The sequence below is a fragment of the Vombatus ursinus genome, unplaced genomic scaffold, assembly GCF_900497805.2.
Source record: "Vombatus ursinus unplaced genomic scaffold, bare-nosed wombat genome assembly UNPS02001287.1, whole genome shotgun sequence".
NCBI lineage: Eukaryota > Metazoa > Chordata > Mammalia > Diprotodontia > Vombatidae > Vombatus > Vombatus ursinus.
Window position 1 is genome coordinate 8,913,416 of NW_020941065.1, and position 14,265 is coordinate 8,927,680.

At 44.8% G+C, this 14,265-nt stretch overlaps 1 protein-coding gene across 2 annotated transcripts in view; it reads left to right on the forward strand.

The window, feature by feature from the left end:
* Nucleotides 1-14,265, forward strand: part of BICDL1 (BICD family like cargo adaptor 1) — a 131,320-nt gene that overhangs the window by 62,311 nt on the left and 54,744 nt on the right. For both annotated transcript variants that reach the window (XM_027865339.1, XM_027865348.1), the window contains exons 3-4: nucleotides 7,179-7,295; nucleotides 13,065-13,211. In XM_027865339.1, coding sequence (XP_027721140.1) covers nucleotides 7,179-7,295; nucleotides 13,065-13,211 — 264 coding nt within the window. The remainder of the gene's footprint in view (nucleotides 1-7,178; nucleotides 7,296-13,064; nucleotides 13,212-14,265) is intronic.

Genomic DNA, 14,265 nt, shown 5'->3' on the forward strand with positions numbered 1-14,265 from the left:
TGTCAGAGCTGGGAGGGACCTTAGAGCAAAGGATGTCAGAGCTGGGATAGGTCTCAGGACAGAGAATGTCAGGGCTGGGAGGACCCTTGGAAAGTAGAATGCCAGCTCTGAAAGAAAACTTAGAATCCAGAATGTCAGTCAGGAGAACCTCCAAGACAGAGCATCTAGATTCTAATCTGATCTCCTTATTTTGAGCAGCTCGGTCAAACTTGCCAGGCAGCTCCCTCACTGATCCCATGCTGTCTGGCAGACATGGGCCTTCCCAGACCAGGAACACTGGGCTGTTCCCAAGGCAGCAGCATCTCATTAAGTGCTGGTCCAAAATGAAAAGCCTGGGAACAGGATGAAATGAATCTGCTTCATCTTGAGAAATTCTTGGAATTCTCACTTAAATCACTTGTTCGATGTGAGCTCCTTGGGTGATTTGGCCAAGAGGTATTTCTCAGCTGTTAGTACAAGATGTTCTCTGACTTACATCGGGCTCGGCATGGTGGGTGAACAATCCAGCCCATGTCCTGTGGTAGGACCCTAAGGGGCAGCTGACTCATTCAGCCAGAAACAAAAGACCTCTGGCAGGAGCAGGAGCCCCTGCAAAAGCACGAAATGAACTGACTTCCCACCAAGATAGCAATTTGGGAAACATTTCTTTTTGCACCTCCATATTAATGATGATGATAATGACATTGAGAGAGACCTAGCTAGAAGCTATCAAAAAGACCACTTGTGACCTTGGGGAGAGCGCTATCTATTGAGTGGTGGAGACCAAAGCCAGATTTCAAAGGGGGAGGGGGAGGAAGTAAGTGGAGAAGAAGAGTACAGATCTCTTTGTCTAGTGAAAGGGAAGATAGTTGATAAGGTGATAACTACAGGGGAAATAAAGGGGTTTGGGGGGGAAGGGATAGAGAGAGATTTGGGCATATTTGTGGTCAGCAGGGAAGGAATCAGAGGATAAAGAAGGCAAAAAAATTGGGGGAGAGGGAGGGATGATTGAAGAAATAGGATCCCGGAAGAGATGAAATCTCACTTCCTATTAGTTGTGTGATCCTGGGCCAGTCACTTTCTCTCTCATTGCCTCGGTTTCCTCATCTGCAAAATAAAAAGGGGAGGGTGGCTTAATGGCCTCTAAAGTCTTTTCCAGCTTTAAGGCTATGTTCCTATGTGTCTAATAAATGCCATGAGAGGTACAAAGCATCAGTGAAGACATAAGAGAAAGACTAGTGTCCTTTTCTAAGCTTCAATCTGCTCATCTTATTTAAAGAGATTATATATAGACACGTGTGTATGTATATGTATATACACATATGTATACACACATTTGTGTATATATACAAATATATGTAAAACATACCTGACACTGTTATCGTCCTTCAGTGACTGCCTTTCCGCAGTCACGGTCCCTTAATGTGTGTCTTTGCTCCTGGTACAGGGAATTCCTCTGGCATCAGCTACTGACACTCTACTAGATATTGCTACTACCACCATACTCTTAAAAATCATATAGTTTCTACCTAGACAATGCCATCTCAGGATCTCCTACAGTCTGGAAAGCAAAAACAAAAAAGACAGAGACAGCCATGCCTTCATAGACCCACAGGAGCCAGGTGGGAGATAAGGCAGACCCCATTCCTCCACCCAGCTCTCTGGATGCAGCTCAGAGCAGTCCTCATGCTTTCAAGCCAAAAGAAGAGAGGGAGAGGGAATGGGGGGGGGGGGGTGTCACTCTTTTTGAGTATTCACTAAGTAACATCTCAACAGCCAGTTAGAGAACTTTTCAAACCCCCGAGTCATCATGTCTTTTGACTCAGCTCAGTAGCCAATTAGAGGAATCTTCATCAGCCAATAGAAGCCCACATGTCAGGCCTGGCTATAAGGAACCTCCCCACGTTTGACGTGGACACGGAGCCAGGCAGGGGCTATCCATGCATACTTCGTAGAACCCATAGGGAAAGACAAATCAGAGCATGCTCTGTTATCGGTTACACCAATATAGTGGCTACTGGCATCCCATCTCACATTTCTCAGGCCTTTCTATGCCTAGCCCCCATCAACTCTAATCGATGTTCTCTGTACAGGCGAGAGAAAAGAGCCTTTTTATCCATAGGAGATCTGCTAAAATAAGGCCCATCTGCTGACCTTAAGCATTTTAGGCATTTTTCAAAGAATGAGAGCTTTTCACTGATAGAAACATCCTAGCTAAAACTGAGAGTGATGGATCTGCAATCCGAAGCCCTAAGTACAGATCTTAGCTCTGCAACCTCTTATCTGTGTGACTTTTCCCAAGTCACTTAACCTTTTTGAGACTCAGTTTCTTAATTGGTAAAATGAGAGAGATGCACTTAATGGTCTACATCAAGGTCCCTTCCAGCTCTGAGATTCTGCTCTTCACTTCTAGCCACCCACTGGGGACGAAGAGCTAGAAAAGACACTGCACCTGCCCTCAAGAGTCTTGCAATCTATTAAAGGGACATGATGGGGTAGCTAGATGGTAGTAAATGGAGTGCTGAACTTTTCCATCAGGCTAGACCTGAGTTCAAATCCTGCCTCGGAAACTTACCGGCTATGTAACCCTAGTTAAGTCACTTCACCTCTGTTTGCCTCAGCTTCCTCATCTGGAAAATAGGGAGAATAATAGCCCCTACTTCCCAGGGCTGCTATGAGGGTCCAGTGAGATAATATTTGTAGCACTTCACTATATAAATGCTTGTGGTCATTATTGTTGGCCATGTGATCATTGGTAAGTCACTTAACCTCTGTCTGCCTCAATTTCTTCATCTGTAAAATGAGAATAATAATAGCCCATATCTCCCAGGGCTGTTGGTAGGATCCAATAAAAATAACATGCTAAGTAGTATTTTGCATACTACATAGATGACGTGTAAGTGTTAGCTATTGTTGTCTTTGTTATTAACAACACCAATAAGCCAGGTAGAACATGATAGGGATAAAGTAGGAGTCAAGGGACTCTGGGAATATTTGAGAAGAGAGAAATTATTTTCAGTTGGAATTATCAGAGAGGGGCTTCACAGAAGACCTGGCGTAGGCCTTGTGGGAAGAGAAAGATGTCAACCAATGGTAATAAGCATAGACATGTGGAATGGGGGATGGGGGGAGACGTTCAAGTCCTTTATGAATCTCTTCTGGCCTCCTGCATCACCTTTACAGGAATCAGCAATAAACCAAGCAGGGGCTTAAGAAGGCAGACCTCCCCCCTTCTCTTCTGGAAATGTTTGCTGATTTGGGAGTCAGATGCATTGAATTTATTTTCAGATGTAACAGATGTCTTTTTGTGTCTTGCATGAGACTAATAATCAATCAATAAACATTTATTATGTGCCTACTACATGGCAGGCACTGTACTAAGAGGTAGAGATATAAAAAGAGGCAAAAGACAGTCCCTGCAAGCATCTGAGTGGCCAACGCTTCTGAAGAGGGCATTTGAAAGTACTTCAATTTAAATATCCCAGGCTGGAGAAACGATCCCATGTTATTAATGGTGTTAGTGATTCAAGCTCTGTCCGAGGGAGAGGAAGGAAGTTGGCCAGTGCTGGCAATAGGGCCAAATTGAGCATGGAGCATGTCAGGGATGGAGAAACACTTGGCAGTCTGTTTCGCCAGTTGGAGGGTTGATTGTTCGATCCTATGAAGGAATAAGACAGAGTCAGAGAGGGAGAAAAAAAGCAATCATAACCCATGTGTTTATAATACTTTAAAATGACTTTCTGCATTATCTCAGAAAAAAAAAAACTTAGTTGACACCTTTGCACACACTTCGTATTTTACTTCTCTTGATAAGCTTAATAAATTCTTATTGATTTAACAACCACTTGACTTAATTGACAAGGGTTCTTTTTTTTTTTTTTTTGTTAATTTGACCAATTCTACCTCCTGCTCCAAGAGACGTCAGGATGTCTGACAGGCCACATTTTCTGGCAGAAGCTAGAGGCGGGCTGGGGACAGAATCTCACTGTTGGCACCAACTTGCTAGTTTTAACACACAGAGAACCTTGAGCCCCTGGGTGTCTCCTCCCAGCCCCAGCCCTGTCACTGGCCCTTCACCCCACCTAACATCAACCAGCTGACTCGAAAAACATTGCTGCCTCCCTCTTCTGTCTCCCCCTAGTACAGTTAGTCATTTAAGCAGCTGGCAGCCTTGCTGAAGGGGAGCAGCTGCTTTAGGCTCCTTTATGATAGGAATAGGGATAGTTTGGCCTCACTTCCTTCAGAAGATGCCACAGCCCCAAGGAGGAAGGAAACAAGCATTGATTAAGTGTATTCTAGACACTGTGCTAAGCACTATACAAATATCTCATTTGATCCTCACAACGATCTTTGGAGGTAAGTGTTGTTAGTATGCCCATTATACAGATGAGGAAACCAAGGCAGAAGAGGTGGAGTGACTTGCCCAGGGTCACACATCTAGAAAGTGTCTGGAGCTGGATTTACACTCAAGTCTTCCTGACTTCAAGCCCAGTGCTCCATCCTCTGTGCTGCCTAGCTATCTAAAATACCATCAGGGGCCCACAAGGCTCCTGATTTCTAAGCAAAGTGAGGAGGAAAGCTTCAAAAAAACTACAAATGCAATCCAGTCCCAAATTCAACAAATAGCCCAGGCTTTGAATAAGAAACAATTTAATGTAGGCCATGGGCTCAAGAATTGAGAATTAAAGAAAAACTGATCAAGTTTCCCATTCAAATTAGGTTAAGAACTTACTCTCCTAGACTTATATGAACTGATGCAGACTGAAATGAGCAGAACCAGAAGAACATTGTACACAGTAACAGCCACAATGTGCGATGATTGACTTTGATAGACTTAGGTCTTCTCAGCAATGCGAGGATCTAAGACAATTCCAAAAGACTCATGACCAAAAATGCTATTCACATTCAGAGAAAGAACTATGGAGTCTGAATGCAGATTGAAGCATACTTTCCCTCTCTCTCTTTCTTTTCTTTTTTTTGTTTATTCTTTCCTATGGTTTCTCCCATTGGTTCTAATTCTTCTTTACAACATGACTAACATGAAAATAGGTTTAATATGAATATATATGTAGAACCTATATCAAACTGCATGCCATGTTGGGGTGGGGATGGGGAGAGAATTTGGAACTCCAAATCTTATGGAAGTGAATGTTGAAAACTAAAAATAAATAAATGAATGAATTTTAAAAAAAACTTACTCTCCTAATAGCTAGGTGGTCCAATGGATAGAGCCCTGGGCCTGGAGTCAGGAAGACCTGAGTTCAAATCCAGTCTCAAGCACTTCCTAGCTATGTGAACCTGGACAAGTCACTTATCTTCTGTCTGCCTCTGTTTCCTCTTCTGTAAAATGGGAGTAATAGTAGCACCTACCTCCCAAGGTTGTTTTGACAATCAAATGAGATAATATTTGTAAGGCATTAGCACAGTGCCTGATACATAGTAGGTGCTATATAAATGCTTATTCTCTTCCCTTCTCTGATACATAATCTAAAGAGGGAAGGGGGTAAACTTAGTATGCTTCCATACCAACTAACAGTAGTTTCCGCTATCCAAAGGTCTGAACCAGAACCTTTCTATGAGAAGGAAGCTAATGACCTACTTTGAAAAGGGAAGTTAACTCCTCCAGGCCTTGAGATTTGAGCAAGTCACTTTCCCCCAGTTTTCTCCTTGGCGAAATAAGGGGGTTGGGTCAGATAGTCCCTTCTGCCTCTGTTGCTTCCTACCTGTATGCACTTGGCAGTTATTTAACCTCTCTCTGCCTCGATTTCCTCATCTACTGAGGAGGTGAGATAAGGTGGCCTCCAAGATTCTTTCTGGCTGTAGAATTCATTTTGCCAGTTGACCAATATCCTTAGGATAAGTATCAGGTCCTAGGTTACCGTTTCAAAACCTGCAGGGTTATAATGAACCCCATCAGTTCTCATTCAAGTCAAGTCAAGACAAGACAACAAGCATTTATTAAGTGCTTACTGCGTGCCATGTCCTGTGATAAGCCCGGGTAATACAAACCCAAACTGAAAGAAAAGACGGTCCCTGTCCTCAGGGAGCTTACAATCTAATGGAGGAAAACAACCCACAAAAAGAAGCTGAAAAGGGGAGTTAGGGAGTACCCAAGGCAAGGGAATTGGTAAAGACAGTTGGGGGAGTCTGGAATGCAGCCTGGGGAGGGATGAAGACCCAGCTAACCCAGGCATCCTCCTTCAAATGGAGATTCTGGAAGGAGCTGGACAATCAGAGAAGAAGCAAAAGGAGGAGAAGGTGATTCCAGCGAGAGAGGTCCAGGAGTGAAGGGAACTTCTGGGGGAAAAGAGAAAAGGAAACTGGAGAATGTTGGGAGAGCAGCCTTCAGAGAAACAGGCTTTGGACAGCGACTGATGGGCCTGGTTGTCAGCCACTGCACTCATCCTTTTTCAGAAACCTATTTGCCTTACAACTTTTCTCCATGGTCCTGACCTACTTTGTTGCAGGGCATTTATTTCGGCAGGGGACCCACTTCTAGCTGAGGGAGGCCCGGGAGAGCTACAATCATCTGCTAAATCACAGAGGACTCTGTGAGCTCAATATGATTCAACAGTGTGCTGTGGCTGCCATCTCCTTGTCTGTAAAATGAGGAGATTGGACCAGATGACCTCTGAGGGCCCTTTCAGCTCTAAATCTGCAACCTTTTAATGCAGGAGGTCTTAACCTGATGTCTGTGTTTTTAATTTTTAATTATTTTAATGTTATTTAATTTATCTAATCATTTAATCCTATTTAATATTCGGATATATTGCTATTTAATGATTTTAATACAATATTAATAACTATAAAATTTTAATATTTTATATACAGTGGTTTAATGCTTTTCATATTATTAATAAATATGAAATATTTAATATGTTGGTAATTATTTCAATAGAATTGGTTTCCTTTGCAAATCTCTTTGTGTTATTTTATGCATTTAAAAACTTTATTCTGAGAAGACATCTTTAGGCCAAAGAGGCCCATGACACGAAAGAAATGTCTGAGCACTCCTGCTATAAATCCTTCAACCTAACCTTATACAGCATGGTCTTAGGAGCTGACAGCCTTCCATCACATCAATGTCTGATTAAACTTAGCAAAAGAATGGAAGATACAAACAGGGCAGGGGGAGGGAGAATCAAGGCCCCTCCCCACTATCTCTCCATTAAAATCCTTGTGGTCTCTTCTCTTCCCAGGCATCAGAAGTGGAGCGCCAGCTCTCCATGCAAGTCCACGCCCTCCGAGAAGACTTCCGGGAGAAAAATTCCTCATCCAGTCAACACATCATCCGACTAGAGAGTCTCCAGGCTGAAGTGAGTTTCCCGAAGGGAGGGCTTCTTGCCAGTCTCAGGCAATACGGCAGGTCTTTGGGTAGGGATCCGTCTGAACTAAGGAAGCAAAGCCAGCTTTATGAAAATGACTGAACACATCCGCCAAAGGTACCCAAAGTAATGAGGCATTGAATGGGAAGGGAATCCCTGGATTTCATCCTTGTGGCTAGCCAGTCATCTGGAGACCAGGCCATGCCCAGAGAGATGGCTCAGAGCTACCATTTGTAACTCCTCATCAGGAATGTAGCCTATGATTTCCCTCCTTTAATAATACTCTCCTCCTAAAATTCTGTCTGCAGAACCAGGACACAGTATTTCTGTATCCCAGTCAAGATTTGAATATTGCATTCCCCTCCTTGGACTGAATTGAGGAATTGAGCCCCTTATAATCAATAACCAAATAATCAATCAATCAATGAGATAATGTTTGTAAGAGTGCTTAGCACAGTATCTGGTACATAGTAGGCACTATACGAATTCTTATTTCCTTCCTTCTCCTTTTCTTTCCCTCCCTTCAATGAGAAAGCATTTATTAATTTACCTACTATGTGCTATGTACTGGGGATACAGATTAAAAAAAATTAAACCATCCCAGCCCTCAAGGAACTTATATTCTATTAAAGGAAAGAATATTCATGCATATAAGTAGAGTCAAAATAAAAGCAAGGTAATTAGGGAGAGGGAAAAACACTAGTAAGCTGGGAGGATCAGGAAAGTTTTATGTATAGGCTTTGAGCTTTCAGCGTGCCCATAAGATCTACAGATCATGAAAAGGGGATTTTTCTGGTATCAAAATGGTCCATTTATTTAAAAAAAAAAGGAATATTCTGAAATGACTCTTGTATACCCCTTTATGTTGCACACACCCTAGGCAGCAGCCTAATTTGCCCATACCTAGCTCTGGTTCTGCCTATCAGAAAGCTGTCATGAAACCTAGGCAGCAATTATTTTCTATGTCCCTTTTCTATTCAGTTCTGTTCACAGTAAATATACAGGAAAGGCCACAACATACCAAGTCCCTCCAAATCAATAAACAAGCATTTAGTAAGTTCTTACTGGGTGCTAAGCATTATGCTAAGTGCTAGGGCTACAACGAGGGGCAAAAATAGCCTCTCCCCTCAAGAAGCTTACATTCTAAAGGAGGAGGAGGGACAAGCTGTAAAAAAATTAGGCACATATAAGATATATGTGGAGTAGATGGAAAACAATATGAGAATGTAAAGAATCAGCATCTGGGGTGGGGCACGAACAGCAGAGACTAGAAAAGAAAAGACCCTTGGAATAGCTGGGATTGAAACTGAGCCTTGAAGGAAATCAGAAAAATGAAGAGACCCAGCATTCCAAACAAAGGGTACAGGCAGTGCAAAGGCATGAAGATAGGAAATGAGGCAGTGTGTTTAAGGAACTGCAAAGAGGCCAATGGTGCTAGTATGTAGAGTATGTGGAGAAGAGTGAGTTGTTAAAAAACAAATAAACCTTAGAAGCTTGGAAAGGATCCAAGTTAGGAGCACTTTAATTCCCAAACAGAAGCATTTCTAGTTTAACCTGGAGGGAATAGGGAGCTCATAGAGCAGGAGTGACGTGATCAGACCTCCATTTTGGAAAACCTAACTTGGGCAGCAGAGCAGAGGATAGATTATAATGGCAGATACTATATCTGCTTTTTATGTGTCATATACAGTTGTATTGGTACCTGTTGTCTCCCCCATTAGAAGGTAAGCTCCTGGAGGGCAGAGACTGTCTTTGAACCCCTAGCACAATACCTGGCACATAGTAGGCACTTAATAAATGTTTTTGCATGATTGATAGATAACTATAGAACAAGGAAATTATGAAATCTTGCATGGAAGTGTCCCCTGAGCCAATAAAAGATTCTTCATTGAAGATTTTCCCTTCTATCTTCCACCCAAGGAGGCAGCTAGCTGAGCAGGGATTCTTTCACTAACTGGAAACTTGAGTGGTCAAAAAAAGGGCTAAGTATGGTACCAGGTAAAGAGTGCCAGATTGGGAACTCAGGGACCTGAGTTCAAATCCTGGGTCAGCCACTTGCTACTTTTGTAACCTTGAATAACTTATTTCATCTCTCTGGGCCTCAGTTTGCTCATCTGTAAAATGAAGGGGTTGGATTAGAAGGCCTCTAAGCTCAAAATCAATGCCACTCTGGGTGATAACTTTGTGTTATTGAGGGGGACAGGGAGATGGAGAGGGTTGGTGTGACCTTCTGCTTTCTGTCAGCTCTGACAGTGGGGTTGAGGGTTGCTGGGGGAAGGATCGTTGGAGCTGGTCCCCAAAGAAGCCCCTTGATGTACAGTGGAGTGAACACTGAATTTTCTGGGTTCACATCCCAGCTCTGCGACTTACGGCCTTGGGCAAATCACGTCACTTCCCTAGGACTCAGTTTCCCTCTCTGTAAAATGAGGCAGTTGAACTGGATACCAGCTCCAGAGGTATGATCCAGGGTGCTCCTGCCCTTTTGAGAATGGCTTGAAGGTGGGGTTTTTTCCTCCCCTAAAGTCTGTCAAATTCGTCTCTTTTCTTCTTTCTCCTCTCATCCTCTTCCTTCCTCCTTTCCCCCCTTCCCACTGGTCCCAAGCAGCAGGTACTTGAAGTAAGTAGAGTTTGTTCTCTCAGACTCCACATGCCCATCTGTGATCATCTGTGTGCATGCCTGGTGCTCAAGCTGCTTCTGGGTCCTTCCGCCTTCAGCGCCCCCCATCCTCCCGCTTCCCCCTCCGCCTCCTCCTTCCCCCGCTTTCCTTGGGCCTCTCATTGGGCAAGGTCATTCTCAGGGATCGTCATGGCTGGCTTTGATCCCATTTATAGGGTTCAAGGTGAGGGAATCCAGTGCTCCATGCGTGCTCTTCCCTTCATTTCCATCACATTCAGCTCTCCAGGCCATGGTGCTGGGCTAATTATTTTGTCTTTGTAAAGCTAAATTTCTTCTTACTACCATTATGACCTTCAGTAAGTTATGCCACTTCTCCAGGCCTGTTTTCTCATTTGTAAACTGAGGCAGTTGGAGCAGATTACTTCTCTAAGGTCCCTTCTGGCTCCAAACATAGGAACCTATGATCATATCATATACTAGACTTGGAGTCAGGAAGACCTAAGTTCAAAGCCTGTCCCAGATGCTTACTGGCTGAGTGACCCTGGACAAGTCACTTCCCCTAATCTAGTTCTCAGTTTTATGGGGCAGCTAGGGGGCACAGTGGATAGAGCTCTGGCCTTGAAGTCAGAAGGACATGAGTTCAAATCCAGTCTCGGACACATGACACTTAATAGCTGTGTGATCCTGGGCAAGTCACTTAACCCCAATTGCCTCACCAAAAAGCCAAAAAAAAAAAAAAGGTAGTTCTCAGTTTTCTCATCTGTAAAACAAGGGGATTCAACTCAGTGGCCTTTAAGGTCTCTTCTTGTGTTATTCAAGTCGTGTCTAAAAAAAACCCCATTTGGGGTTTTCTTGGCAGAGATACTGGAGCAGTTTGCCATTTCCTTCTCCAGCTCATTTTACAGATGGGGAAACTGAGGCAAATGGCTGAAGTGACCGTCCCAGGGTCATACAGCTGGTAAATGTGTCTAAGGCCAGATTTAAACCCAGGAAGATATCTTCCTGGCACTCTGTGCACTATGGCGCCCTCTAGCTGCCTAAGGTCTCATCTAAGGTCAAACTTGATTCAGACACTAGTTGTGTGATCCTGGGCAAGTCACACAACCCCGTTTGACTCAGTTTCCTCATTTGTAAAAGGAGCTGGAAAAGGAAATAGACAACCACTTCAGTATCTTTGCCAAGAAAACCCCAAATGGGGTCACAGAGAGTCAGATGCAGTTGAAACAACTGAACAATATAAAGTCTCTTCTGGCTTTCGAGTTATGATTCTCTTTAAAGTATTTCAGAGGTTTGGGGATGGCTAGGAATCATTTTACCTGATGGGGCACTGGCTGGGGATTGGGAGACCAAAATTATCCATGGGAGAAAAATTTCAAAAGGGCAGGAGAGGATTTCAGTGATGGCCCACTCAAGGAAGAATGTTCTTCATAAAGGCAGCTTTGCCCTCCGTCCATTTGTGGAATAGTGGCTTCATTCATGAAGGGGGCTGGGACCACCAACCTGGACGTGCACTCCAGAGGCATGAATCCTTCGTATACACTATTCCTTTGTTGGTGCCAGATACCTGATCTCCTTGGGCCAAGGCCACATGCTTCTCTTCCCCAGGACGTCAGCCTATCTGATGGATTGGTGGCCAGGGAAGATCTGTACCCAGGGAACAGAATCATAAAGCTAACGTCAGGGGGCGGGGAGGGTTTGCTGCAGGAAAGGAGCCCAAGGTAAAGGGAAGGGTGATTCTGTGAGGGCCTCAAGTCCCTAAAAATTCAGTTTAAAATCTCCCCCTGCTTACTAGCTGTGTGACCCTGGGCAAGTCACTTAACCCCAATTGCCTCAGCAAAAATAAATAAATAAATGAAAATAAAATAAAATCTCCCCCTGCTTATTAGCTGTGTGACCCTGGGCAAGTCACTTAACCCCGATTGCCTCAGCAAAAAAAAATAAAATAAAGTAAAATCTCCCCCTGGAAAAATTCCACAGTTGAACCGTAACACATTACATGCTGCCTGAGGTAGGAGAGCTCTGGAAGCCACAAGGAATTAGGAGAAACGTAAGGCTGGAGAACATCTGGCCTAGAGTCAGGAGAGCATTAGTGTACTAGCTATTTAAGGACACAGGTTCCCCACCTCAGGTTAGGGTCTAGAAAGCCGGCAGAAAGGACATCTCAGTAAAGCTGGAAGAGTGGATACAATAGCATGCCTCTGGGACACAGCAAAGCAACAAGCTGAGAATGCCAAACCTGGGGAGAAGTTTTTGGGAAGAGCCAGGTTAGTCCCAGAGACGCCTTCAGGAAACTGGAGGGCCCAGAGGAGTCACAGGGACAGAAGCCTAAGTAGAGAGCAGCTGGGACCCTGGAAAGAGCCTTAAGGAAACCAGGCTGCCTCTCCCACTTAAACATTCAACCCAGAGCTTTGAGGCAACTCTGTTTTTTCACCTGCCTCCCCTCACTTGTCCCTGTCTAGAATGGCTGTGGGACAGAATGGTCCAGCCACCATCTTTCTGTGTCCACACCCCAACACCATCCTCAAATCAAAGCACCAAAGGTTAGTCCATCTAGACTGGCTTGGGCAGTGAGGGGGATGGGGGTTGGGATGCTAGCCAATAGAAAGGAAATTGCATCTCTAGAGTGTCTAGGGAGTTTTCCTGACCTGGCACCTGGAGAAGGAAGAAAGTACCCATCAGACCAGCTTGAGGTCTCTTTGGAGCAGTTTGGGCCCAGGGCAGAGCTGTAAGGCAAGGGAAGATACAGTCATGCCCTGGCCTTATCTCTGGAAATTCCTGAGCACTCTGGCCTTCCCCACCTTGCTTTTGCCTGGCAACCTGCATTCCAGCTTGCTAGGAGCTCAACTCCCACCTTCCTCGCCAAGTTTCGCCAAGGGAGGGGTTTCCTTTCCAGCTTGGAGTTGCCTGGTTGTTTCTCTCCCAGGTACAGACACACACAACCTGGTACAGGCGGACACGGGCACAAATAGTTGGGTTCATATTTGGGAACCAATCTCTTCTTTCCCACCCATCAGCCTGGGCATCACCCCAAACTACCCACATGTGTACATGCGCTCATACACACACACACATACACACACTCACATACTCAGACACTCACACACTCATAAACATACACACCACGTGGTTCTCTACCCTTTCAGATTAAGATGCTGTCAGATCGGAAGCGAGAACTGGAACATCGCCTCAGCGCCACCATGGAGGAGAATGACCTGCTCCAGGGGACGGTGGAAGAGCTTCAGGACCGGGTTCTAATCCTGGAGAGGCAGAGCCATGACAAGGACCTCCAGGTAAGAGGAGCAGAAAGGGGCCAACATTTGGGCCTCAGCACCTGGGGAAGCTTAGCTGCTCTAGGGAAATGAGAGCTAAGTGGCCTGGTGCGATGGAAAGAGGGCCAGCCATAGAGTCTAGAAGATTCTGGTTTTAGGCCTGTCTCTGACATGTTCTAGCTAGGTGACCCATTGGCCTTAGACAAGTCAGAGACCCTCCCTGGGCTTCCGTTTCCTCACCTGTAAAATGAGGGGGTAGAATAGTGGACAGAGTGCTGGACTTGGAGTCAGGAAGGCCTGAGTTTGAATCCTGCTTCCAACAATTACTAGTTGTGTGACCTTAGGCAAGTCACTTAACCTCAGTCTGCCTCAGTTTCCTTATGTGTAAAATGAGGGAGGGGGGTGGGTTGGACTTCTAAGGTCTCTTCCAGCTCTAAACCAATGATCTTAGACCTAGATTGCCTGAGATCCCTGTGGTTCTAAATATATACCTATGGGCCTTTTAGTCCCTGAAGCAATTCTCTAAGATGGGGATTAATCATCTTTTTTGTGGCCTGGACCCCTGAGGCACTCTGGTGAAAACTATAGACCCCTTCTCGGAACAGGGTTTTTAAATGCACAAAATAAAGTACAGACAATTGCCAAGGAAACCGACTATGTTGAAATACAGTTATCAAAATATTTTTTTTAAAAACCAAGTCTATGGGCCACAGCCCTAAGTCTAAATTATGGGTGAGTTACCAGTCTGTATGAGGAGAGACAGCTTCCATAATGGGAATTCCCCACACAAATCAAATCGCAGGTTCAGACCTAAAAAAAAGGCCAGAAAAGAAGGGAAGGTCAAAAAGAGGGAAGGAGAAAGAGAGGGAGGCCAGCGCATCTCCAGATGTGGAAAACAGATGATGCAGGGGGAGTGCAGATGGGTCCTCCACCGCTGCTGGTCGTCCCTGGCCCCGACTGACCAGGCCAGTGACTGAGGAGCAGGCGCAATCTCCACAAATCCTCCACCTCCTTAGCCAAGCCATTCTCCCCTGCCTTCCCCATTGGGCCCAGGCTGATGGGCCATGGACTGGCT